At 43.8% G+C, this 24053-nt stretch overlaps 1 protein-coding gene across 1 annotated transcript; it reads left to right on the forward strand.

Annotated features, from left to right (window-relative positions):
* The first annotated feature begins 5348 nt into the window (after positions 1–5348).
* Positions 5349–13569, forward strand: COQ7 (coenzyme Q7, hydroxylase). Its single transcript, XM_007466928.1, has 6 exons — positions 5349–5474; positions 9749–9927; positions 11071–11185; positions 12051–12190; positions 12831–12899; positions 13335–13569. Exons 1-6 carry the CDS (start codon positions 5402–5404, stop codon positions 13410–13412), a joined length of 654 nt encoding a protein of 217 aa, XP_007466990.1. The 5' UTR covers positions 5349–5401; the 3' UTR covers positions 13413–13569.
* The last annotated feature ends 10484 nt before the right edge of the window (positions 13570–24053 follow it).

Below are 24053 nucleotides of genomic sequence, written 5' to 3' on the forward strand. Positions count from 1 at the left end.
CTTTCCCTATTATTATACTGAAATATGCTAATATATTCATTTAGTTAAATGCTGCTAATTTGCATACTTCTTACTTGAATGTTTTTATATATTTTGATAACTTTAATAACTGCAGGTGATGTCTGTATAATTGTTAAAGTGCAGCTCTCGCTAGCAAATGTGCATTACAACTACTGATTAAACTATGTCTTGAAGGTTTTAAAATGTGACTGTGTATTTGAATTCTTCGAGTCGTTTTGTTAGCAGTCAAGTGATCATGAAAGCTGTAACAGTTTGTAAAGTTGCTCTTTACCTTTTCCTAGAATCAGAGAGAAGAAAGAAGTGTTTGATTATAGAAAATCATCAGATGAGTGCTTTTAAGACTTGCTTTTAAGCCAAGGAGGGATGTGTGTGTGTGTGTGTGTGTGTGTGTGTGTTTTAAACTTAAAAGACATAAAGTTATTTCAAGACTCCCCATCCCATCTCCCAGAGGGAAACACTGCTAATAATGCTTATTTTATTCTCCCAGAAAATTATATATTCAAGCAGATATGTATCTGTAGTTGTATGTGTGATATTTATTTATTTATGAGCTTTTCCATTTTTTCTCCTTAATAACATCTTGAAGATCTTTATATGGAGAGTAGCTACACATTCTTTTTAATGACTACATGGTATTCTTCCATTGTGTCAGTGTATACTTTCATAATCATTCACCAATGCTGGATACTTAGTTTTCAGTCACTCCCCCCTCCCATCCCCCTGCCCTGGACCCTACACACACCTCATTACAAGTACTCGGAGCTGGAATTTTGAAAGTACATGCAAACATTTCTCTTTTCTCTGTTCTATCCCATTGGCTTCAGGTTCTTGTTCTTTATCAAGGTGGCCTTGCACTTCCTTGCAATCACAAAATATTCTAATTCCAGCAAAGAGAAGAATCCAGTTTGGCAAGTCTTTAGTTTGCATTAACTCTTAAGTTAGCAAAGTAAATTCCTGCAGCTACGTATCTGATTGTAGATAACCACTTGAGTAAGTATTGGAGAAGAAAGGAATTAATTTCCTGGGGTGGCACTGCAAGGTCTGATCCCTAGGAAGATAGAACTTCTGAATGTGTCTTCTTTATATAGGGTGTTGCTTTATTAGTACATTCCATTTGGTGTATTGTCTTTCCAACGCATGGGATGTGCTTGGGACATAGAATGGCTTTGTACTTTAATTGTGTAATTTTGTACAGGTGTCTTTACCACTGTGAGATAAAGATCCCTTATCTTTAAAGTGGAAAAATAGGGCTTCCCTGGTGGTGTAGTGGTTGAGAGTCCGCCTGCCGATGCAGGGGACACGGGTTCGTGCCCCGGTCTGGGAAGATACCACATGCTGCGGAGCGGCTGGGCCCGTGAGCCATGGCCGCTGAGCCTGCGCGTCTGGAGCCTGTGCTCCGCAACGGGAGAGGCCACAACAGTGAGAGGCCCGCGTACCGCAAAAAAAAAAAAGGAAAAATAATATAGACATTCACTTCTATTTTTGAGGATTGAATTAGGGAATAATAAGACTTTTCTTTATGAAATTTTGTATTCTCATTACAAAAATACTTGTTTATTATAGAAAATAAAGGGAATGTTGAAAGCTACAGAGAAAACAAAAGTAAAAATCATGTATGAGCAATATTTGTGGACATCCACTGTTAGTCTTGGCAAATTCCCTTTAAGGTAGAAAGAACAGAGGGAGGGAGGGTGAAAAGAAGAGAAAGAAAAAAATTGGTATTCTCTTTTTCGTAAGTGTTTTCTCATTTTATCCAAAGTTCTTTATAAGCATTTCAGTAGGTTACATAACATCATACAGATGGATCACAATTTTTTTTTTTTTAAGTTTTTGGCCGCACCCCACGGCATGTGGGATCTTAGTTCCCCGACCAGGGATCGAACCCACACCTCCTGCATTGGAAGGCAGAGTCTTACCACTGGACTGCTGGTGAAGGCCCCACATTTTTTTTTAACATTCCCTTGCTGCTTAACATTTTGTTTTCAAATGTCTCTGATAATAAATGAGACACACAAATCTTTGTCAATATTTTTTCCTATTTTTTTTTTTTTCTTTTGAGACAGAGACCTGGAAATGGGATTACAGCCAAGATTTTAAGGCTTTTGAGAGCTAGATTTACACTCAGGAGCTTTACATGAGAATGTTACAACACCCTCACTTTCACCAACTATTTGGATTTAAAAAGGTATATAATAGTCAATCATAATTTTAAATTATTGCAGTGTGTTAATTTGAAAACAATTAGCAACATTATTTTTACAATAGCAGTGTATCTTAAATATTTTATAGTAACGGGTAATTGAAACACAAAAGACCCCGAATAGCCAAAGCAATCTTTTTATTTATTTATTTATTTATTTATTTTTGGCTGCGTTGGGTCTTCGTTGCTGTGCGCGGGCTTTCTCTAGTTGTGAGTGGCGGCTACTCTTTGCTGCAGTGCACGGGCTTCTCATCGCATTGGCTTCTCTTGTTGCGGAGCACAGGCTCTAGGCGTGTGGGCTTCAGTAGTTGCAGTGCGCGGGCTCAGTAGTTGTGGCTTGCAGGCTCTAGAGCACAGGCTCAGTAGTTGTGGTGCACTGGCTTAGTTGCTCTGTGGCATGTGGGATCTTCCCAGATCAGGGCTTGAACCCGTGTCCCCTGCATTGGCAGGCAGATTCTTAACCACTGCGCCACCAGGGAAGCCCATAGCCAAAGAAATCTTGAGAAAGAAAAATGGAGCTGGAGGAATCAGGCTCCCTGACTTCAAACTATACTACAAAGCTACAGTAATCAAGCAGTATGGTGCTGGCACAAATACAGAAATATAGATCAGTGGAACAGGATAGAAAGCCCAGAGATAAACCCACACACATATGGTCACCTAATTTATGACAAAGGAGGCAAGAACATACAATGGAGAAAAGATAGCCTCTTCAGTAAGTGGTGCTGGGAAAATAGGACAGCTACGTGTAAAAGAATGAAATTAGAACACTCCCTAACAGCATACACAAAAATAAACTCCAAATGGATTAAAGACCTAAATGTAAGACAGGACACTATAAAATTCTTAGAGGAAAACATAGGAAAAACACTCTTTGACATAAACCATAGCAAGATCTTTTTTGAACCACCTCCTCAAGTAATGAAAATAAAAACAAAAATAAACAAATGGGACCAAATAAAACTTAAAAGCTTTTGCACAGCAAAGGAAACCATAAACAAGATGAAAAGACAACCCTCAGAATGGGAGAAAATATTTGCAAATGAAACAACAGACAAAGGATTAATCTCCAAAATATACAAACAGCTCATGGAGCTCAATATCAAAACAACAATCCACTTAAAAAATGGGTGGAAGACCTAAAGAGACATTTCACCAAAAAAGACATACAGATGGCCAAAAGGCACATGAAAAGATGCTCAACATCACTAACCATTAGAGAAATGCAAATCAAAACTACAATGAGGTATCACCTCACACCAGTCAGAATGGCCATTATCAAAAAATCTAGAAATAATAAATACTAGAGAGAGTGTGGTGAAAAGGGAACCTTCCTGCACTGTTGGTGGGGATGTACATTGATACAACCACTATGGAGAACAGTATGGAGGTTCCTTTAAAAACTAAAAATAGAACAACCATATGACCCAGCAGTCCCACTATTGAGCATGTACCCTGAGAAAACCATAAATCCAAAAGAGACATGTACCACAATGTTCACTGCAGCACTATTTACAATAGCCAGGACATGGAAGTAATCTAAATGTCCATCAACAGATGAATGGATAAAGATGCGGCACATATATTACTCAGCCATAAAAAGAAACAAAACTGAGTTATTTGTAGTGAGGTAGATGGGCCTAGAGTCTGTCATACACAGTGAAGTAAGTTAGAAAGAAAAACAAATACCGTATACTAACGCATATGTATGGAATTTTAAAAAAATGGTAGTGCTGAACCTAGTGGCAGGGCAGGAATAAAGACGCAGACATAGAGAATAGACTTGAGGACGGGGGTGGGGGGGGGAGAAAGAAGGCCAGTGTGGCTGCTGGGGGGGGGGGGGGGTCTGGGGGAGGGGGAAGCTGGGGGTGAAGTGAGAGTAGCGTCGACACATATACACTTCCAAACGTAAGATAGCTAGTGGGAAGCAGCCGCATAGCACAGGGAGATCAGCTCAGTGCTTTGCGACGACCTAGAGGGGTGGAATAGGGAGGGTGGGAGGGAGGGAATATGGGGATATATGTATGCATATGGCTGATTCACTTGGTTGTACAACAGAAACTAACACAGCATTGTGAAGCAATTATACTCCAATAAAGATATATATATAGATAGATAGGTAGATATAGATATAGATATATATAGATATATATATAAAGATGTATAATCCAAGGGTGTAAAGTAAAAAATGAAAGCCCCCTTCTCACTATCCCAACCCCTTGAAGTTACCATTATTAAACGTTTTGCTGTACATCCTTTCAGGTATGCACCTTTGATTTTTTGCCCTCATATACATTACACATTCGAAAAATTATTTCTGTTCCATAGATTCCTAGAAGTAGGATTGTTGTATCAGTGGATATGCATTTTTTAAAGTGTCCAAATTTTTTTTTCTTAAGACTTAATTTTTTTTACAGCAGTTTTAGGTTCACAGCAAAATTGAGGAAGGTACAGAGATTTCCCATATACCACCTGCCTCCACACATGCACCGACTTCCCCACCAGAGTGATACATTTGTTACAATTGATGAGTCTACATTGACAGATTGGATATAGACTTAAAAGTAAGAAATCTGTTGCTAAACCTTCCCTTCCCACCCCTCCCCTTAAGAAACCAATTTGCGCCAATGTACGTTCTAACAGTAAAGTGGAAATAATAATAGCAATAATAAATGTTCTCCGTAGAAACACTAAAAATAGAGAAAAGGAGTAGGAAGAAATTTAGTATGTCAACCCCAATACCTAGAGAAAACACTAATGACCATGTGGTGAATTTCAGAATGTAATTTCTACTATTTTAAAGTGGTTACAAATAGAGAAAAATCTCCTATATTGGTAAAGCATAAAATAAAATGGCTATGCCAGTAAACAATTCCTTCATGGCCCTCCTTCCTAGGAACTGAGTAACCTTTACCCCGTCGGGATCTTTGAAAGAACAATTTAGCATTCTCATCTCCATGGCAACCCTTTACCCGGTCGGTCTGAGTGATTGATAGTGATCGTATCCAATAGAATCTTTTCATTCGACGTTTCCAACCAATCCAGTGGAAGCAGGTGGCCCAGGGCGTTTCCACCGAGGCAAGAGCGGGTCTTAGCTGCCTTACGTCGGCCGTGCGTCATCAGTCTGCGCCAAGGGCACGGTTGCTCTGTTCAAAGAGTGGTTCCCCTGTTGCCGCGGCAATGAGCTGCACCCGGGCGGCGGCGGCTTGCTGTCTGTGGCAGCTGCGCACGGGCGCCCCGAAGTCCCTCTCAGGTAAAGGGGGAGCATTACCGTGGCCCCGCCCCGTGCCGGCGAGCCAGGGAATTTTCTCCTGAGGCTTGGGTCGGAGAGGTCACGGGGAAGACGTTCACTACGTCACAGGGCTGCGACGGAGCGCGACTGAGCGGCTGGAAAAGCGGGGCTAGGCCAGTAGTGCGCCGCGGGTCCGCTGGGCGGGAAGTGGGGTGGTTTTCCGCAGAAACCGTCTGGAGCACTGGTTCCGGGTCGGCGCATTGGGGATGACCTAATTGCGCACCTGTTACGTGATGTCACTGCAGGTGTGGTCGGCGTTCTGGACTGAGGACAGTTGGCGACCTTAGAAGTGTAGTGTCCCGGGGACGGGGGGTGGGGGGTGTCCTCGTAACCTTTGCCCAGGGCCTCGTAGGTAGTCCTACGACCAGCAGCGTCCACTTGCCCCCGACACCTCCACCCCTCACCCCGGAGCTTGTTAGAAACGCGGATTTTCAGGTGCCTCCCCTGACCTACTGGATCTCTAGGTCAGTATTTTAACAAGACCTTCGAATGATTCGTGTGCATTTGCAAGTTTGAGAGGCACCAGGGTATTGGAAGGAGCATCGAATTGGGAGGCTTGGATCCTAGCTCCTCCTTTGCTCATTTCATCCGAGCTGCCTCAGAAAATTGTGAGGTCATTTTCTCAAAGTTAAATCATTCGTGTACCACCTTGACGACTTTTGCCTTATAGCAATACCACTTGTGTTTTGATTACTAAAGGGTTTTTTTTTTTCCCTAAACCGTGTCCCATTTTTAAATTAAGTAATTTCACGGAAACTAGATTCTTATGGTAAACGGAAAATCAGTATCGCCTGTCCCAAGAAAAGTAATCATAAAAAGTAAATACGCTGAAAACAAGAAGTTATTGTATTAGATACTGTTGCCTACCAAGGCTTGAACCCAAGATCATCTTTCTTTCTGGTAAGAAAGGGAGGTTAGCAAGTGTTAGGAAGATGTTTAAGATGCGTCAGCTGTAAACTGAGACCATCTCCTTGATGAAGACAAAAAAATTGGAAGAGAATAATAACTCTTGCTAAAAATATGGGTGTTATATTTAATGCATGTTCATAGCCACTTAAGGTCTTCCTATAAACCACATGAAATCTCCTAGGTACCATCATAGGTATGTGTTTCACATTTTGGGAAAACATGAATATAAAATGATGCATTTGAGAGCTTCTAGCACTGGGCCTCAATTTTATTATTTCTCAGTTTTATTTTAAAGTGTGTGACAGTGCAGGCAAAACTCAGAGGACTGTTGAACATGGTTTTTAATGCTCCTTAGTTGAGCCAATACCAGAATAAGAATCATTCTTTTTCACTTAAAGAGTTACTTTGCTTCCTGTATCTCATTTTACCTTCATGATAACTCAGTAAGAAAGGTTTTATTATTGCGTGTTTTCCCTTAAAAAGGAAATAACCTGATAATTCCCAATTTTACATGTAAGAAATGGCAATTCTGAATTGTCTAAGGTCTGTGTTAGAGACAGGATATGTATTTTCTGGCTCTAGCTCTGTGCCCCATCTGTGATCCATACTGTAGAAATATGTTGCTAAATCTTCCCTTCCCAACCCTCCCCTTAAGAAACCAATTTGCGCCAGTGTACATTCTCACTAACAGTAAAGTGGAAATAATAATAGCAATAATGTTCTCTGTAGAAAAACTAAAAATAGAGAAAAGGAGTAGGAAGAAATTTAGTATGTCAACCCCAATACCTAGAGAAAACACTAATGACCATGTGGTGAATTTCAGAATGTAATTTCTACTATTTTAAAGTGGTTACAAATAGAGAAAAATCTCCTATATTGGTAAAGGAGATTTTTAGAAATAATGTTTTGCCCATCTGTGATCCATACTGTACTTTTTTTTTCCTTTTCCATTATGGTTTATTACAGGATATTGAATATAGTTCCTTGTGCTATACAGTAGGACCTTGTTGTTTATTTTATATATAGTAGTTTGTATCTGCTAATCCCAAACTCCTAATTTATCCCTCCCCCACCCCCTTTCCCCTTTGGTCACCATAAGTGTGTTTTCTATGTCTGTGAGTCTGTTTCTTAAATAAGTTCACTTGTTAATTTCTTAATAATTTCACATTTTAGTTTCCACATATAAGTGATATCATATGGTATTTGTCTTTCTCTGTCTTACATCACTTAGTATGATAATCTCTAGGTCCATCCATGTTGCTACAGATGGCATTATTTCACTCTTTTTTATGGCTGAAGAGTATTCCATTGTGTGTGTGTGTGTGTGTGTGTGTGTGTGTAAGTAGATAGACCACATCTTCTTTATCCATTCATCTGTCGATGGGCATTTAGGTTGCTTCCATGTCTTGGCTATTGTAAATAGTGCTGCTGTGAACATTGGGGTGCATGTATCTTTTCGAATTAGAGTTTTGTCTGGATATATGCCCAGGAGTGGGATTGCTGGATCATATGGCCACTCTGTTTTTAGTTTTTTGAGGAACCTCCATATTGTTCTCCACAGTGGCTGCACCAGTTTACATTCCCACCAACAGTGTAGGAGGGTTCCCTTTTCTCCACACCCTCTCCAGCATTTGTTATTCGTAGACTTTTGTGTGTGTGTGGTACGCAGGCCTCTCACTGTTGTGGCCTCTCCCGTTGCAGAGCACAGGCTCCGGACGTGCAGGCTCAGCAGCCATGGCTCACGCTCCGCGGCATGTGGGATCTTCCCGGACTGGGGCACGAACACGTGTCCCTCGCATCAGCAGGCGGACTCTCAACCATTGCGCCACCAGGGAAGCCCATTTGTAGACTTTTTAATGGCCAGTCTGATGGGTATAAGGTGGTACCTCATTGTAGTTTTGATTTGCATTTTTGTAATTAGCAATGTTGAGCATCTTTTCATGTGTCTGTTGGCCATCTGTTTGTCTTCTTTGGAGAAATGTCTGTTTAAGTCTTCTGCCCATTTTTTGATTGGGTTGTTTGTTTTTTTTGTTATTGAGCTGTATGAGCTGTTTGTGTATTTTGGAAATTAAGCCCTTGTTGGTTGCATCGTTTGCAAATATTTTCTTCCAGTCCGCAGGTTGTCTTTTCACTTTGTTTATGGTTTCTTTTGCTGTGCAAAAGCTTATAAGTTTGATTAGGTCCCATTGTTTATTTTTGCTTTTATTTCTATTGCCTTGGGAGACTGACCTAAGAAAACATTGGTGTGATTTATGTCTGAGAATGTTTTGCCTATGCTCTCTTCTAGGAGTTTTATGGTGTCATGTCTTAATATGTAAGTTTTTAAGCCAGTTTGAGTTGGTTTTTGTGTATGGTGTGAGGATGTGTTCTAACTGCATTGATTTACATTTGGCTGTCCAGCTTTCCCAACACCACTTGCTGAAGAGACTGTCTTTTCTCCATTGTATATTAATTGGCAAAGATTAATTGGCCATAGGTATGTGGGTTTATTTCTGGGCTCTCTAAATGGTCTCTCTGAGTCTCTATTTCCATATCTTCAAAATGAGTTGATAACACCTTATACATCTAAACATGTTACAAAACTCTTCTCTTAGGGGAGAGAACTTTGGGAATGCCCTAATGTAAGCCTCAGAGATTACAGTCAAGGTGTTACTGTTTGGAGATTTTTTTAAAAGACAAAATCTAATCTATCCTGAAGAATTTATATTTTGAAAGCAAGAAGAGTTCAGTTGAATTAAGTACCATAATGAGATGAAACCTAAGCTCTAAGGCTAAATTCTCAAAGTCAGATGCCCACGGGTGCGGCTATTTTTAGGAGAAATTAAATCTACAGTTCGTAACCTTGGCTGCAGAGAGGATTTGTGCACAGAACTTCTCAAAAACATCAGTGTCCCCGTCCCAGAGATGAACTGGGGAGGAGCATCCGTTCTTTTGAGAGCTCCCTAGGGGTTCTGTGCAGCCAGGGTTGGGAACGGAGCAAGCCGGGACGAGTGGGTGGACTGGAGAACCATGCCCATCTAGAGGCAGCTACCACGTTAACTGCCTGGTGAGAAGACAGGATCAGTATTTCTAGATCATCATACACTTAGATTGAAGCCAGAGTCCAGATCTTTAGTTAAAATCTATGTTTTAAATATTGGTAACTAATTTACTTTAAAAAACAAAACAAAAACCATTGCAGGTTAAACAGAATACACCTGTGGGCGTACCCAACCTATGGGGAGCTTATTTGTGACCTTTGCTCTAAGGTTCCTCTTTCTTCTGTCTATGAAGGAAACATCTCAGTTTTACCCGAGAGTAATGGAGAATAAACACTTGCGTTGCAGCTTATGGAAGAAGAATCAGTGTCAGATTTTGCAGTTCGGGAATGACCTTAGACAGTATCAGTCGGGCAGCTGTGGATCGAATAATCCGGGTGGATCATGCAGGTGAATATGGAGCAAACCGCATCTACGCAGGGCAGATGGCCATCCTGGGTCGGACGAGCGTTGGGCCGGTCATTCAGGTGGGCGCCTCTTTATCTGAGTAATAAATTGCATTGGGTTATGCCTTCTCAAGGGAGATACTGTTGTCCCCAGGCAAGCAAGAATTGGTTGTGCGGGTGGGGGTGGAGGAGTAAAAAGCATATTATTCTTTTTTTATCAAGCACATACATTTAGTACATAAACACATACAGTATATCTGTAGTATTAAAATGTCTTGTTGGGGGCGGTGCGGGCGATAAAAAAGGGCTGAGAGTCATAGCGTTAAGTAAAAGCGCCAGTTGTGAGACGTTTTGGTCCCGCCCATAGGGGAGGCCAGTGGAGATATTTTATATTGAGAGGCAGACAGTCGGGCCTGGGCTTTATAGTCACACAGAGCAAGGTTCACATTCCAGCTCTCTCCCGGTGTGACCTGAGGGAAGTCACATGACCTCTCCATTTCCATATCTGCAAAATGAGCTGTTAACACCTCATTAGGTTTTGGTGAAGAATAAATGAGCTGGTGTACCATGCCTGGCATGTAACAGACACTTAGCACATGTTAAATTGTCTGCTCTGAGCCCTTGGGCAAGTTACTTAACCTCTCTGTGCCTCACTTTCTTCATCTGTAAAATGAGGATAATAACAGTTTGTCCTTCACAAAGCAGTTGTGCAGATTAAGTTAATTACGTATGTAAAGCTATTTGACAGTACTTGGCCATAGGACATACTCTTAAGTGTTAGCTCTTATAATCATTCTCCCTTTTTTCTTTGATGTAAATGATACATTTCTGGCTGTCTGAAAGCAACTTATATAAAATGTAATATTCTGCCCTTCTGATTTTGAAATGGGCTAAACATCTCATTTCTTTTGGGTGCGCACTCTTGTCCTTGAATAGGCGCGTTGTGGGTCGGAGGAGCTTCTTCTGGCACCATGGTCGGGGTCCGCCTGTCTGGAATTAAGATTACAGATGCTTCTTTTGGTTTGCTGTCACTCTCTTCTCCGTAGCCTGATGTTTAGGGTTTTTCTTCGATGATTCAAGGGGAATGGGGGAAATAGCAGTTCTCATCATTTTGCCCGTTTTGCTTCCTTTACGCCACATGGACAGGGCATTAGTTTCCTTGGTATATATAGCAGGCGGTCTCTGTGGAATGCTTGCATGTCTTTGTTTTTATGTTTCTTACAGAAAATGTGGGATCAAGAAAAGGACCACTTGAAAAAGTTCAATGAGTTGATGGTTGCATTCAGGGTGCGGCCAACCATTCTGATGCCCTTTTGGAATGTGGTGGGCTTTGCACTGGGTATGTGTCTGTCCAGAAGAGCCTGTGTGAGCTTAGGGATCTGGGATGATTGAATCATTACATAACCACTTCTACAATTCTTGCTGTGTCCTCTTACAACCTTTTAATTTACTTAATATTTTTCTGAAGTTAACTGACTTTTTTTGCTTACATTTATTTAAGATAGAATCTTAAAATCAGTACTTTTATAAATAAAAGTTACAGTGAAAATAAATACAACAGAGGAAAAGAGCTAGAGCAGTTCAGTTGTAGCCAGATGGTGTTCCCTGATGAAGGTTCTAAACCTGAGATCTGCTCACTCTTAAAAAGGGAGAGTCAGGGAATTCCCTGGTGGTCCAGTGGTTAGGACTCGGCGCTTTCACTGCCTGGGTTCAATCCCTGGTCGGGGAACTAAGATCCCGCAAGCCACGAGGCACGGCCAAAAAAAGAAGGGTGGCGGGGGGAATCAGTGGTATAGAGGAACCCAAAACACACTCACCCTCAGTGAAGACTCACTCCTGCCATAATCGGAAGGTTAGAAAAAGCATTGAAAAAAGAGCATTCTTACTATGTGATTCAGGGTTTAACACTGTGATCTGGTGCCACCTAAAACCATGGTTTTCAAGGGGGGCAAGTTGCTCCTGAGGATGCTTGGCAACATCTAAAGACATTTTTGGTTGTCACAACTGGGGATGCCACTGGCATCTAGTGGGTAAAGGCCAGGGATGCTGCTGAACAGCCCACAGTGTTCAGGACATTCCCCCACAACAAGGAATTATCCAGCCCCAGAGTCCAGGGTGCCAAGGTGACAAACCCTGACCTCAACTGATCTCCATCCCCAGTGGTATCAGCCCCATCCTTTGCCTTCTGGGTCTGACAATTCCAGGTGCGGGAACTGCCCTGCTTGGGAAGGAGGGCGCAATGGCCTGCACAGTTGCTGTGGAAGAGTCCATAGCACACCACTACAACAACCAGATCAGGATGCTGATGGAGAAGGAGCCTGAAAAATACGAACAGCTTCTTCAGGTATTTGACTGGCTCTGGAAGGGGCTGCTGGGGGGAAGGGCAGATGTGCAGTTTGGTAAGAGGAACAAAATAGAGTGTTAGGGAATTGCGATGCCTCAGAAACCTAGGGCAGCACCTCATTTTAAAAGCAAGCAAACTGAGGCAGCTGAAGCTGTATGCCCTGTCACGTGCTTGGGCAGAGCTGGGACTGAAACCCGTGTTTCCTGAGCCCAGATCTGTATTTTCTCTGCTTTCAGATCATGGATAGATTCTGAGCAAATGCCATGAGTACAAACCCTTCAGATTAAATAAATAAATATCCTCAGAAATTTTCTACAGCAAATAAGGGAACTGTTTAATTTTTTTTGAAGCTAAGTCAGTGGCCAACCACCTGTTTCTGTAAATAAGGTTTTGTTGGAACACAGCTGCACCCATCTGTCTACATGTCCATGGCTACTGTCCCCTCTACGATGGAAGAGTTGAGTTGTTGTGACAGGGACCTTACAGCCCCCAAAGCTTGAAGTACTGACTCTGGCCCTTTGTAGGAAAAGTTTGCCTACCTGTGTCTTAGATGTTAATATGAGGCTTTAGCCTCCAAAATAAATCAGAACAGCAGGGAGCTGGTAGGCTGACTTGCTTCCATTTCTTTTTCCTTAATCAGGTGATAAGGAAATTTCGGGATGAAGAGCTTGAGCACCATGACATAGGCCTCGAACACGACGCAGAACTGGTGGGGACCCCCCTTTACTGTTTGCTTGTGGTGGCGCCTTATTTGGAAGGATGAGGGATGGGAAGGTTTCTGTTCCCAGAAAGATACAAAGTGGCTGTCAGACAAAGAGAACCAATACATTGCTTGACAGAAAGCCAGCAAATGCCTTGCTCCCAACTGGGAATCTTATTTCTTGCTTCTCTTCCTTATCCTTTTACCCAGCACTTTCTCCCTTTCAGGTGAGAAACCAGTTGGGTCAAACGTTTTGGATGCAGCAGAGGCATTCCAGTCTTTTGAATAGTTTTTTTTTTTCCCCCAATTAAAATAAATTGTTTCTTAGATCTTATTACTTATCCAAAGAGGTCCCAACCCTGCCATGCCAGGCCTGTACCTTACAACTGAAGGTGAACATAGAGCAGGTTTCTTTGGTTTGCTTATTGTTGTTGTTTTTAACAGGCTCCAGCGTACGCTGTTCTGAAGAGCGTTATCCAGGCTGGATGCAGCATGGCAATATATTTATCAGAAAGACTGTAAAGTATGTCCACTTTTCCTTGTGTATATACGATGATAGTAATTTAACAAGTGACAATAGCAGAAAAGGAAACGTACAGTTACTGTTCTGTGAATTTGTTAATAAACTGCGAGAGGTTTTTTTGTTAATAAAATTCTCCAGTGTTGATTTTTTTTTTTTTTTTTGCGGTATGCGGGCCTCTCACCGTTGTGGCCTTTCCCGTTGCGGAGCACAGGCTCTGGACGTGCAGGCCCAGCGGCCATGGCTCACGGACCCAGCCGCTCCGCAGCATGTGGGATCTTCTTGGACTGGGGCACGAACCTTTGTCCCCTGCATTGGCAGGTGGACTCTCAACCACTGCGCCACCAGGGAAGCCCCTCCAGTGTTGATTTTTCTCTGTGCTGCTTTATGGCCATAAGGCTCACAGTTCACCAGGTGCATTCAGATTATAGCAAAATAAGCTGGTCCTTGTTTGGTCTGTAGTTAATTTTTTCATAAAGCATTAAGAATGAATCATTAAGAAAGTAACAGAAATCTTCAAGAGAAAAAAAAAAGAGTTTACTAGTAACACAAAGTAATTTAAAACACAGTGATGTTTACGATTGACCAAGCAAGACTGCTGAGCCCATCAGGTAAGCGGAAGACTGACTGACATTGTTTTTATTGTGAATTGTGGGTTTAGAGCAGGTTACTTCCATCAGAGAATATACTAAATTGTGGATTATTTGTGAAGTTGAATTATAATCATTTCCTTTAGGTCTGTTCCCAAAAGAATGGGCCAAAACGGACTATAATTTTCATACTTTGTTGAAATCTTTTATGATTTTCAAATTGTTAAATTTATGAAAAAACCTAGATCAGTAGTATTCTTTTCTCTGGCTGCACATTAGAGTGTCCTGAAGAGCATTTTAGAATTTTTCAGGTTGCGAAAAAAAAGTTCTAACTGAATTAGGGTGGGGCCCAGGATCAGAATGGTTTCGAAAGCTCCCAGGCGATTCTGGGGTGGGTCAGGGCTGGGGACCCCTGGACTAGATTGTCAGCTTCTCGTGGAGAAGAATCACGTCACTGGGTCCTTGCCTCCCACCCAGCGCCCTGTGTTTAATCAGTACCTCGTGATGGGCCAACTCGCCACAGTGGGGCCTGCTTTGAAGGACTGTGACACCAGGATAGTGTGGACTAGTCCTCTAAACCTCTTTTTTCCTAAACCGAACATGAATTTAATCTTATGGGATCAAGTGAATCAGTCTTCTGATAATAATTAAACATGGGAGGGAAGCGCTGAAGACAACTGAATTCCCAACTCTTGTGCTAGGTTACAAACAGATGTCTGTAGTATAGTTAGTGTAGTTGGTTAACAACTGAAAAGCCAAGTTTCCTACTCAGTTATTGCCTATATCTCCATTATTTTAGAAATGTGCATTTTATGTCTTTCCTGTAGACTATGAGTTTATTGAGGGCTAAACATCTTTTCCGGTTCCTGGTACATAGTAGGTACCCATTTAAAGGGAGGGAAGGACAAGACGTACATAAGTAGCTACCAAACTGCTAGGAAAATGGCCTCCATGGCTGTTCCTCTTCTCCTCTGGATCTCAGTGCCAGAGGTTCCCAGAGTGTGGTCCCCGGCTCTGTTCTGTCCATCATCTTTTTCTTGGTATCTCATCCTGCCTGTGGCTGACTCCTTCACAGTTGTATCTCCAGTCCAGGTTCTCATTTTCAAATATCCATCTGCCTACAAGATCCCTCCACTTGGAAGTCAAGAGAATCCCAAGCTCCACACACCCCAAGCTGAGCTCCCTGCGTCCCCTCCCCAAGTCCTGCTTCCCCAGTGGCCTCCCCATCACAGGGAATGGCAACTCCATCCTTCTGGTTCTCAGGCCAAAAGCTCTACAGTCACCTTTGACACCTGCCTCTATTACAGTCCCATCAACCAGGACATTCTTCAGGTTCTCCCACATCCTCTTCACTGTCTCAACTGCTGCCACTCAGGTCCCCCCCCACCCCATCTCTTACCTAGATTATTTTAGAAGCACTCTAACTGTTCTTCTTACCCTTGTCCTCCCACAATCCATTCTCAACCCAGCAGCCGGAATGACCCTTTGAACTGTAAGTCAGATCACAATACTGCTCAGCTTAGAACCTCCCAGTGGCTTTCCCCAGTTACCACAGAGTAAAAGTCACAGTCCCTAAAATGGTTTACGAGACCTACATGATCTGGCCTTCTCTGACCACTTCCCCTTCCTCAATCTGCTCTAGTCATGCCGGCCCCCTTCCTATTCCTTGAATGCCAAGGCAGGCTTCGGCCTTGTGGCCTTTGCAATGGCTGTTCCCTCTGCCTGGAATCCTTTCCCCCAGGTATCTGCATGGTCAAATCCCTCACTAACTCCTAAGATTTTGTTTAAAAGTCACTTTTGAAAGGACCCCATTTTCAAAATTGCAGACCCCACCCCGCCCCATGCCTCATCCCCCTTGCTCTGCTCTGCTCTGCACTTTTCCCCCACAGCACTTACTGCCTTCTAGCATATTATATAATGTACTTGCTATGTTTTTTTGTCTGTTTCTCCCCACAAGAATGTAAGCTCTGTAGGGCAGAAGTCTCTGTTTTAATCACTGACACATAATGGGCACTCAATAACTAGTTGCTGATGGGATTGAATGAAGAAATTGCTCTCCCTCACTAGAAGTCATTTTTAGACAACTAGTAATTCAGAACTACTCCTGTGTGCATGTCAGCAAAATTCAGTGGAGATTTATTGAGAAGATGCTGAGTTGGGCCCCTGGCCCCCTGGTCTGTACAAATTGTTTTGCTGTAAAACAGAATCTTTCAGCTGGGTGGTGGGGCCGGGGGTTGGGGGAAAATGCTACCAGGAAACCAAAGGAAGGCCATTCTCTACGTTTCTTGCTGATGATTTCAAAATTAGAGGCTGGAGTTTTGCATGTGAATCCACATGCAAAAGAATGAATTTAGAGCTGTGCTTCACAGCATATAGAAAAATTAACTCAAAATGGACCACTAAATCTCTAAAGCTCTTAGACGAAAACATAAGGGTAAATCTTTGTGACCTTGGATTAGGCAACAGTTCTCTAGATATGACACCAAAAGCACAGGCAATGAAAGAAAAACTTGGAAAGAAAAAAATTTATTTTGACTTCATCAAAATAAAAACTTTTGTTTTTGGAAGAACACTATCATGAAAGTGAGAAGACCACCAACAGAACAGGAGAGGATTTTGCAAATCATATCTGATAAGGGATTTGTATCTAGAATATATAAAGAACTCTTACAACTCAACAATAAGACAGATAGTCTAATTAAAAATAGGCAAATGGACATGTCTCCAAAGAAGATACACAAATGGCCAATAAGCATTTGAAAAAAATGCTCAACATCTTTACAGAAAACCACAATGAGATACCACTTTACACCCACTAGGATGGCTACAGTCAAAAAGATGGAAAGTAACAAGTGTTGGTGAGGATGTGGGGAAATCGGAGCTCTCATGCACTGCTGATGGGAATGTAAAATGGTGCAGCCCCTTTGGAAAATAGTCCGGCATTTCCTCAGACAGTTATACATAGAATTACCATGGTACAGTTAACTCCTCTCCTAGGTATAAACTCAGAAGAAATGAAAATTTGTTCAAATAGGTAATGGTACATGAATATTCACAGTAACATTGTTCGTAATAGCCAGAAAGTAGAAACAACCCAAATGTCCATTAGCTGATGAATCAATAAACTAAATGTGGTATATTCATACAATGGAATATTATTCATCCATAAGAAGGAAGGAAGTACTGATACATGCTGTAACATTGAGTATATGCTGAGTATATCAGCATGTACTGATACATGCTGTAACATTGAGGAATATTATTCATCCATAAGAAGGAAGGGAGTACTGATACATGCTGTACCATTGAGGAACCTTAAAAACATGATGTTTGGTTACAAAGTTTCAGTATGGAAGGTGAAAATAGTTCTGGAGATGGATGGTGGCCATAGTTAGGCAACAATGTGAATGTGCTTAATGCCACTGAACTCTACACATGAAAATGGTAAAACGGTAAATATTATGTATATTTTACAGTAATAATTTTTTAAAAACATGCTAAGGGAAGGGAGCTGGACACAAAAGGCCATATATTGTATGAGTCCATTTATATGAAATGTCCAGAACAGGCAAATCCAGAGACAGAAAATAAACTAGTGGTGGCCTAGGACTTCAAGATATGGGGGGAATGCGGAGGAACTGCTAATGGATTTCGGGTTTCTTTTTGGGGTGATGAATGTTCTAGAATTAGATGGTGGTGATGGACCTGTGACTATACTAAAAACCACTGAAACGTAGGCTTTTAAATGGTGAATTTTATGGTATGAATGGTATGAATGATAGCAATAAAAAAAAGTACAGGATTTGTAGTTTCATGCTATATTTGAAAGGAAATTCAGTCCAGGCTGTTGAATGGGGAAACAATTTCTTTAACATACAGCCTTCAAGCCAGCAGAGCATGTGGAAGCCTTGATCTTCTGAGGTGCTGGTGCTGTTTCTTGCCTTCCTGTATCAAAGCTCATTTTGTAAGTATTGCAGTCAGGAGTCTTAGTCCTATGAAGGGACTTTGTTCAACCCTTATTAAAAGCCCAGATTTGCTGCTGTTTGCTTGGCATCCCCTTCAGAATTGATGTCTGATGTTTTATGCTTCTGAAATCTTCTAGAACAAGGCCAGAGAGATTTTCTGAATCCCTCTTTGATTGTTTTTAATTCCATTACAGCTTGTCCTCGTGTATTAACAAGGTAATCTTGTCTTTCTCTTACTTTACTGCTCTGACCTTACAGAGGAAATGTGATTTTAAAATTGGACACCATCCGAAGATCATGCCAGGATGACAAAGGATATTATTCATGCAAGCAGTGCAATTCCAAAGATGTGATCTGAGCTATAGTTCTTTGCATGTTTTTGATTCCCTCTCTACTCAGAAGTGGTCCACAGGGCTTCCCTGGTGGTGCAGTGGTTAAGAATCCACCTGCCAGGCTTCCCTGGTGGCGCAGTGGTTGGGAGTCCGCCTGCCGATGCAGAGGACGTGGGTTCGTGCCCCAGTCCGGGAGGATCCTGCATGCCGCGGAGTGGCTGGGCCTGTTGGCCATGGCCGCTGGGCCTGCGCATCTGGAGCCTGTGCTCCACAACGGGAGAGGCCACAGTGGTGAGAGGCCCGCGTACCGCAAGAAAAAGAATCCACCTGCCAATGCAGGGGACACGGGTTCGAGCCCTGGTCCGGGAAGATCCCACATGCCGCAGAGCAACGAAGCCCGTGAGCCACAGCTACTGAGCCTGTGCTCTAGAGTCCAGGAGCCACAACTACTGAGCCCGTGTGCCACAACTACTGAAGCCCACGCGCCTAGAGCCCGTGCTCTGCAACAAGAGAAGCCACTGCAATGAGAAGCCCGTGCACCACAACAAAGAGCAGCCCTGACTCGCCGCAACTAGAGAAAGCCCACGTGCAGCAATGAAGGCCCAACGCAGCCAAAATTAAATTAAATTAAATTAAAAAACAGAAGTGGCCCACAGACCAATAGCAGTGGTATCACCTGGGAGCATGTTAGAAATGCAGAATTTGGGGCTCCTCCCCAGACCTACCTAATCAGAATCTGCATTTTAACAAGATGTGGTGGTTTTAAAGTATGTCCACACATTCCTTGATATTCCTCTGTTTGCTGGAGACTAATTCCCCTTATCTTGAGTGTGGGCTGTCCTTAGTGACTTGTTTATAACAAACCATGAGGCAGAGATGGTGGAGTGTGACCTCCAAGGCAGCTAAGTCATAAAAGACCTCTTTCTAGGATCTCTCCCTCTTGGGGAAGCCAGAGTTGCCATGTGGTGAGAACACTCAAGCAGTTAATCTGTGGAGAGGGTCCTGACACTCAGTGAATTTTTGTTGGGCTAAATACAAGGTTAAATTGCCCTGTTTTTTTAAAAATTAAAACTATTTTTGTAGTAAATAGTGGATGTATGCACATGGTGAAATATTCCAAGAGTTAAAGGGTATTTACAGTGACAAGCATAACTCCCTGTTTGTTGATTACCAGGAAACTGTGACCACTTGCCTTGTGATTAACTATTAGCAATCTGCCACATTCCCTTTTCCCCCTCACTTCCAAAAGTAACACTTGCCTCAAAAACAATATAAACTAAAACAAAAAACAAAACCCCAAAACTAACAATATAAACTGCCTGTACATTAAAAAGAAAAAGGAAAAAAAAAGCACCCCTTTCAAACTTATTCCCTAAAAGTAACCACTATTAATAGTCACTGTTCATTTCCAGACTCAAAAAGTCTATCCATACGTATACAGTTTTGGGTTTGTATTGTTCCCCAAACGGAGTAATACTGGGCATCTTGCCTTGACACGTGCGTTTTCCACTTCGTCACCGATATTGGCCACCTTTTCAAGTCAGCCCCTGCGGATCCACCTCGCCCCGCCGGCTGGCTGCTGCCTTGCCGCAGGGCCACCTCCAGCACGCGGCCCTGCGCCAGCGCTACCCACAGGCCCACCTGCACTACCCTACAGCTGCACCTGGTGGCCCCCACACCGCCCCACCCAGCGCTGCTCTCCCGACCCCCGGGCCGCAGAGGATGAAACGCTAGGTGCTGGAGAGGCTAGAACTTAACCACGAAGCCCCTCCGCCTCTTACGTACTCTCGGCCCCCAGCGGTGGGCATTTCGGGTTATTAACACAGAACTGGGGGACCTCTAATGCTTCAGGGACCACCTCTGAACACAGTCTCTATGGAATTTCCAGAGGGACCCCTTGGGGTCTTTAACCTTTCTGGAGATCCCAGACTTCTTTGACCATATAATAAAAGCTCTGGGCCGTCACCCCTGGGCCTCCTTAAGGTCTCTTGGTCCGGGTGCTCTGAGGAGAAGAAAACGTGACCTTTCCCAACCGCGAGGAACAAAAGAAACCTTTCCTCAAAATCGCGCTCTCTGGCTCAGCAGGAGCACAGAGCACTTTTCTACTGAATATGTTTTCAAAGGTTTAAAAGGCTCCTTTAGCCTTCGGGGACGTGCTTCCTCCCACTCCTGCTCCCGAAATGGCAGCCCGGCAGGGCTGTGACTGAACCCCACCGGCCTTTGATCCGGATCGGGTATGTAGATCGGCTCCCGGGCGCGCCAAGGGCGAGGAAGGTCTCGGGCTTCCCGGCGCCCGCCCGCCGCCATCACCAGAGGGCGCCCTCGCGCCGGCATTCCGAGTCCGCGGCCGGCCGCCGACCCGCCAGGCCCTGCCAGACGTCACGGGGACACGCCCGGCGGGCGAGGCCAGGTCATTGCTAGGAGTGCTGATAATCCGGATCTCCGCTGTAGGACGGGAGTGGAACGTCTCGTTCACACACTGCGAGATGCGGTGGGCTCATCTGGCTGCTCCTGTCTGCGCGGGCCCACTGACTTTAGCGTCCTTAACAGGGAGGACGCAATTTCTTTTTCAGAAAAGGGAGAGGAAAAGACAGGGGAGGTCGATTAGTCTCCCTCTAGGGGTACCACACGATGAAACCGGCTTCAAGCGTCAAGCAGTGTCCGAGGAGTCTCACTGAATGTTTATTCATTCGGTCGTGCTGCTCCCACCCACGTGCTCAGCGATTTGCCTGATGAAGGCTATTTGCCCTTCTAAACCCCCAGCTCATAGGGGAAGTCATCCCACACCGCATCTCCCATCCCCCATCCCTCAGCTTCTTGCATTTGTATTGCATCCGGTCATTACCTACTTTCCTACCATCTGTCCAAGCTGGCAGCGAGCTTCTCAGAGTCAAGGGCTGTCCCCACACCTGGAGCTTAGCAGGCCCTCAGCCGACGTTTGATAAACTAATCTACGCTAAAAAAAATCACGTGGACTCATAGAATGGAGTAAAAGTAATTAAAAGTAGTAACACGATCCTCCTGATCTCAGTATGAGCACACCTAGAAACTTCTGGACGTAAGTATGAAGTGGGGAGGGAGGGTCAACTTTGTGAGTGCCCTTCAGTCCTCTTGTCCATCTGCACCCCAAAGCCTGGCAAACACTTAACACATGACCACGTCTCTACTCTTGTCCTTTCAAATGCTTTTTATTCATTGCTGCTGTGGTTTTTGTTTGTTTGTTTGTTTGATTTATTTTGGGCTGCGTTGGGTCTTCATTGCTGCACGCGGGCTTTCTCTAGTTGCGGCGAGCAGGGGCTACTCTTCGTTTTGGTGCGCGGGCCTCTCATTGCGGTGGCTTCTCTCGTTGTGGAGCACGGGCTCTAGGCGCGTGGGATTCAGTAGTTGTGGCGCGTGTGCTCAGTAGCTGTGGCTCGTGGGGCTCTAGAGCGCAGGCTCAGTAGTTGTGGCACACGGGCTCTAGGCACGTGGGATTCAGTAGTTGTGGTGCGTGGGCTCAGTAGTTGTGGCTCGTGAGCTCTAGAGCACAGGCTCAGTAGTTGTGGCACATGGGCTTAGTTGCTCCGTGGCATGTGGGATCTTCCCGGACCAGGGATCGAACCCTTGTCCCCTGCATCGGCAGGCAGATTCTTAACCACTGCACCACCAGGGAAGCCCTGTGTTTTGATTTTTGAGAATTTCTTTTCATGATGCTTTCTTCCTTTTTTTTTTTTTTTTTTGTTAACCTCAGCATTTCCAAGGTTATACAGAATTTCATACTGCTTCCTCCTGGAGTTCCTAACTGGGCACGCACATCGTAATAAACTCTTGAGATTTAAAAAAAATCTACAGATGCTCCCGCTCCACTCAGTGCTCGTGAAGCAGAAGCTTCTGGGCGGGGCCTAAGGTAGGAATATAATTTAAAAACGCATACAGCGGCTCTGATGTGCAACCATGGTTAAGAATCAACGATATAATTCCACAAGGACTTTATTTTAAACCTGCCTCCAAATGGATGCCTTTCCCCTGCTTTACATCCTATTTTTCTGGGCTGATTTAAGATTTCCACGCTGCACCACTTCTCCGGCACTGCCTTCTGCTAAGATGTGACTTGTAGTTCCAGTTTTCTCCAGCCCATTCAGTGCCATGACAGCTGGAAACATATTCCAGACCAAGTTGTCTTCATCAGGTGGGAGCAGTGGTGAACAGCAGTGCTCCCTGTACTGCTGGGCGAGCAGCCTTTGTGCGGTATTTTCCATGCCTGACTTCCAACTGGCTTTACTGAAACAATTAAAAAAAATTGCATGGAGATGCCACCTGTTGCACTTACTTCCTGTATGTGTGCTTAAATTAGACAACATGGGCATTAAAAAGAATAATTATCTCAGTCATCTGGATGCTTTAAGGTAGCATATTATTCTAAGTACTGTGGAATAAAGGAATTTTAGGACATGAAATTCACACTCCTCTTTTTATATTATTGAGAAGAGACACAACACAACATCTCACCTTTGCTTTAATAGGAAGTTGTTAGTTCTGCTAAATGAAAAATCCATAGGGTGTTCTTCAGGTATGGTTTGACCCAGGAGCTCAAACCAAACACTTGGCTTCTCTCTCTCCTCTCTTTGCTTTCCACACGGTTGATATTAGGCTCATGGTGGCCCCCAAGGACCTCTTCAAGTATGGCCACATAATTATTGTCATGTAGCCTTTCCATACATCACCTCCTAACATTCCTCCATCCAAAAGAAGGATGAGGGGCTTTTCCTCTAGCTTCTGCAAAAGAAAGAGAAAATTTTGTTTTCCCAGAATCCAAAATACAGCCCTCCTCCACCTCTAGCTTCATCTTCCTCCAATTGGATCACATTCCTGGCCCTCAACCTGGCCTGGAGGATTGAGACTAATCTCATTGGCCAGGCCTGGTTACATGGTTGCTCCTGAAGTGGGTGGAGTGGGGACAACTCCACCCAAGCCACATGGGTCAAGAGTGGGGTAAGGTGGCTCCCCCAAAGGAAGCCAGAGTCCTCTTACCAGAAGAGAGAACAGATGTCGGGCAGATCAAAAGGCCTGATATCCCCTGAGCCCAGGAAGTCGTGATGGGACAAGACTTGAGTGGATGCAAGTGGGGCAGGGGGTTCCAGATGGGCTGGAAGGCTGAGACCAGGGGGGACATTACTGTAGCCTCCCCTGATGTTGGATGACGACCTGGGTGGGGACTCTGGGTTGACAGGCAGCATAACCAGATGGTCTACACCACCTGGGTCTGAATTCTTGCTCTGCCACTTACCAGGTGTTACCTAACCTCTCTGTGCCTTAATTTCCCCACTTGTAAAAAGATGGCACCAGGGGTGTCATGGATGAACCCGAAAACAATAAGCCAAGTGGAAGGAGCCGATCGCAAAGGCCACATAACGTATGACCCACTCACGTGAAATGTCCAGAATAGGCACATCTATAGGGACAGAGGGTAGATTAGTGATTGCCTGGGGCTGGGAGGAGTGGGGGGGTAATGAAAATGTTCTAAAACTGACCATGGTGATAGTTGCACAACTGTGAATATACCAACAGCCATTGAATTGTACACTTTATATCTGTGAATTCTATGGTATATGAACTAAACCATGGAGGTTTTTAAAGGTAGTATGTGTCAAGTGCTTTGAGCAGGGCCCGGCACTTCGGACTTTCCCAGGTCCTTGGAGCTTCACCATCTTGAGTCCTGAATAATCCCATCATTCACCTCCCTTCCGTTACCCCTTACTGCGTGTCCCTGTCTCTCC

The sequence above is a fragment of the Lipotes vexillifer genome, unplaced genomic scaffold, assembly GCF_000442215.2.
Source record: "Lipotes vexillifer unplaced genomic scaffold, Lipotes_vexillifer_v1.1 scaffold232, whole genome shotgun sequence".
Classification (NCBI taxonomy): Eukaryota; Metazoa; Chordata; class Mammalia; order Artiodactyla; family Lipotidae; genus Lipotes; species Lipotes vexillifer.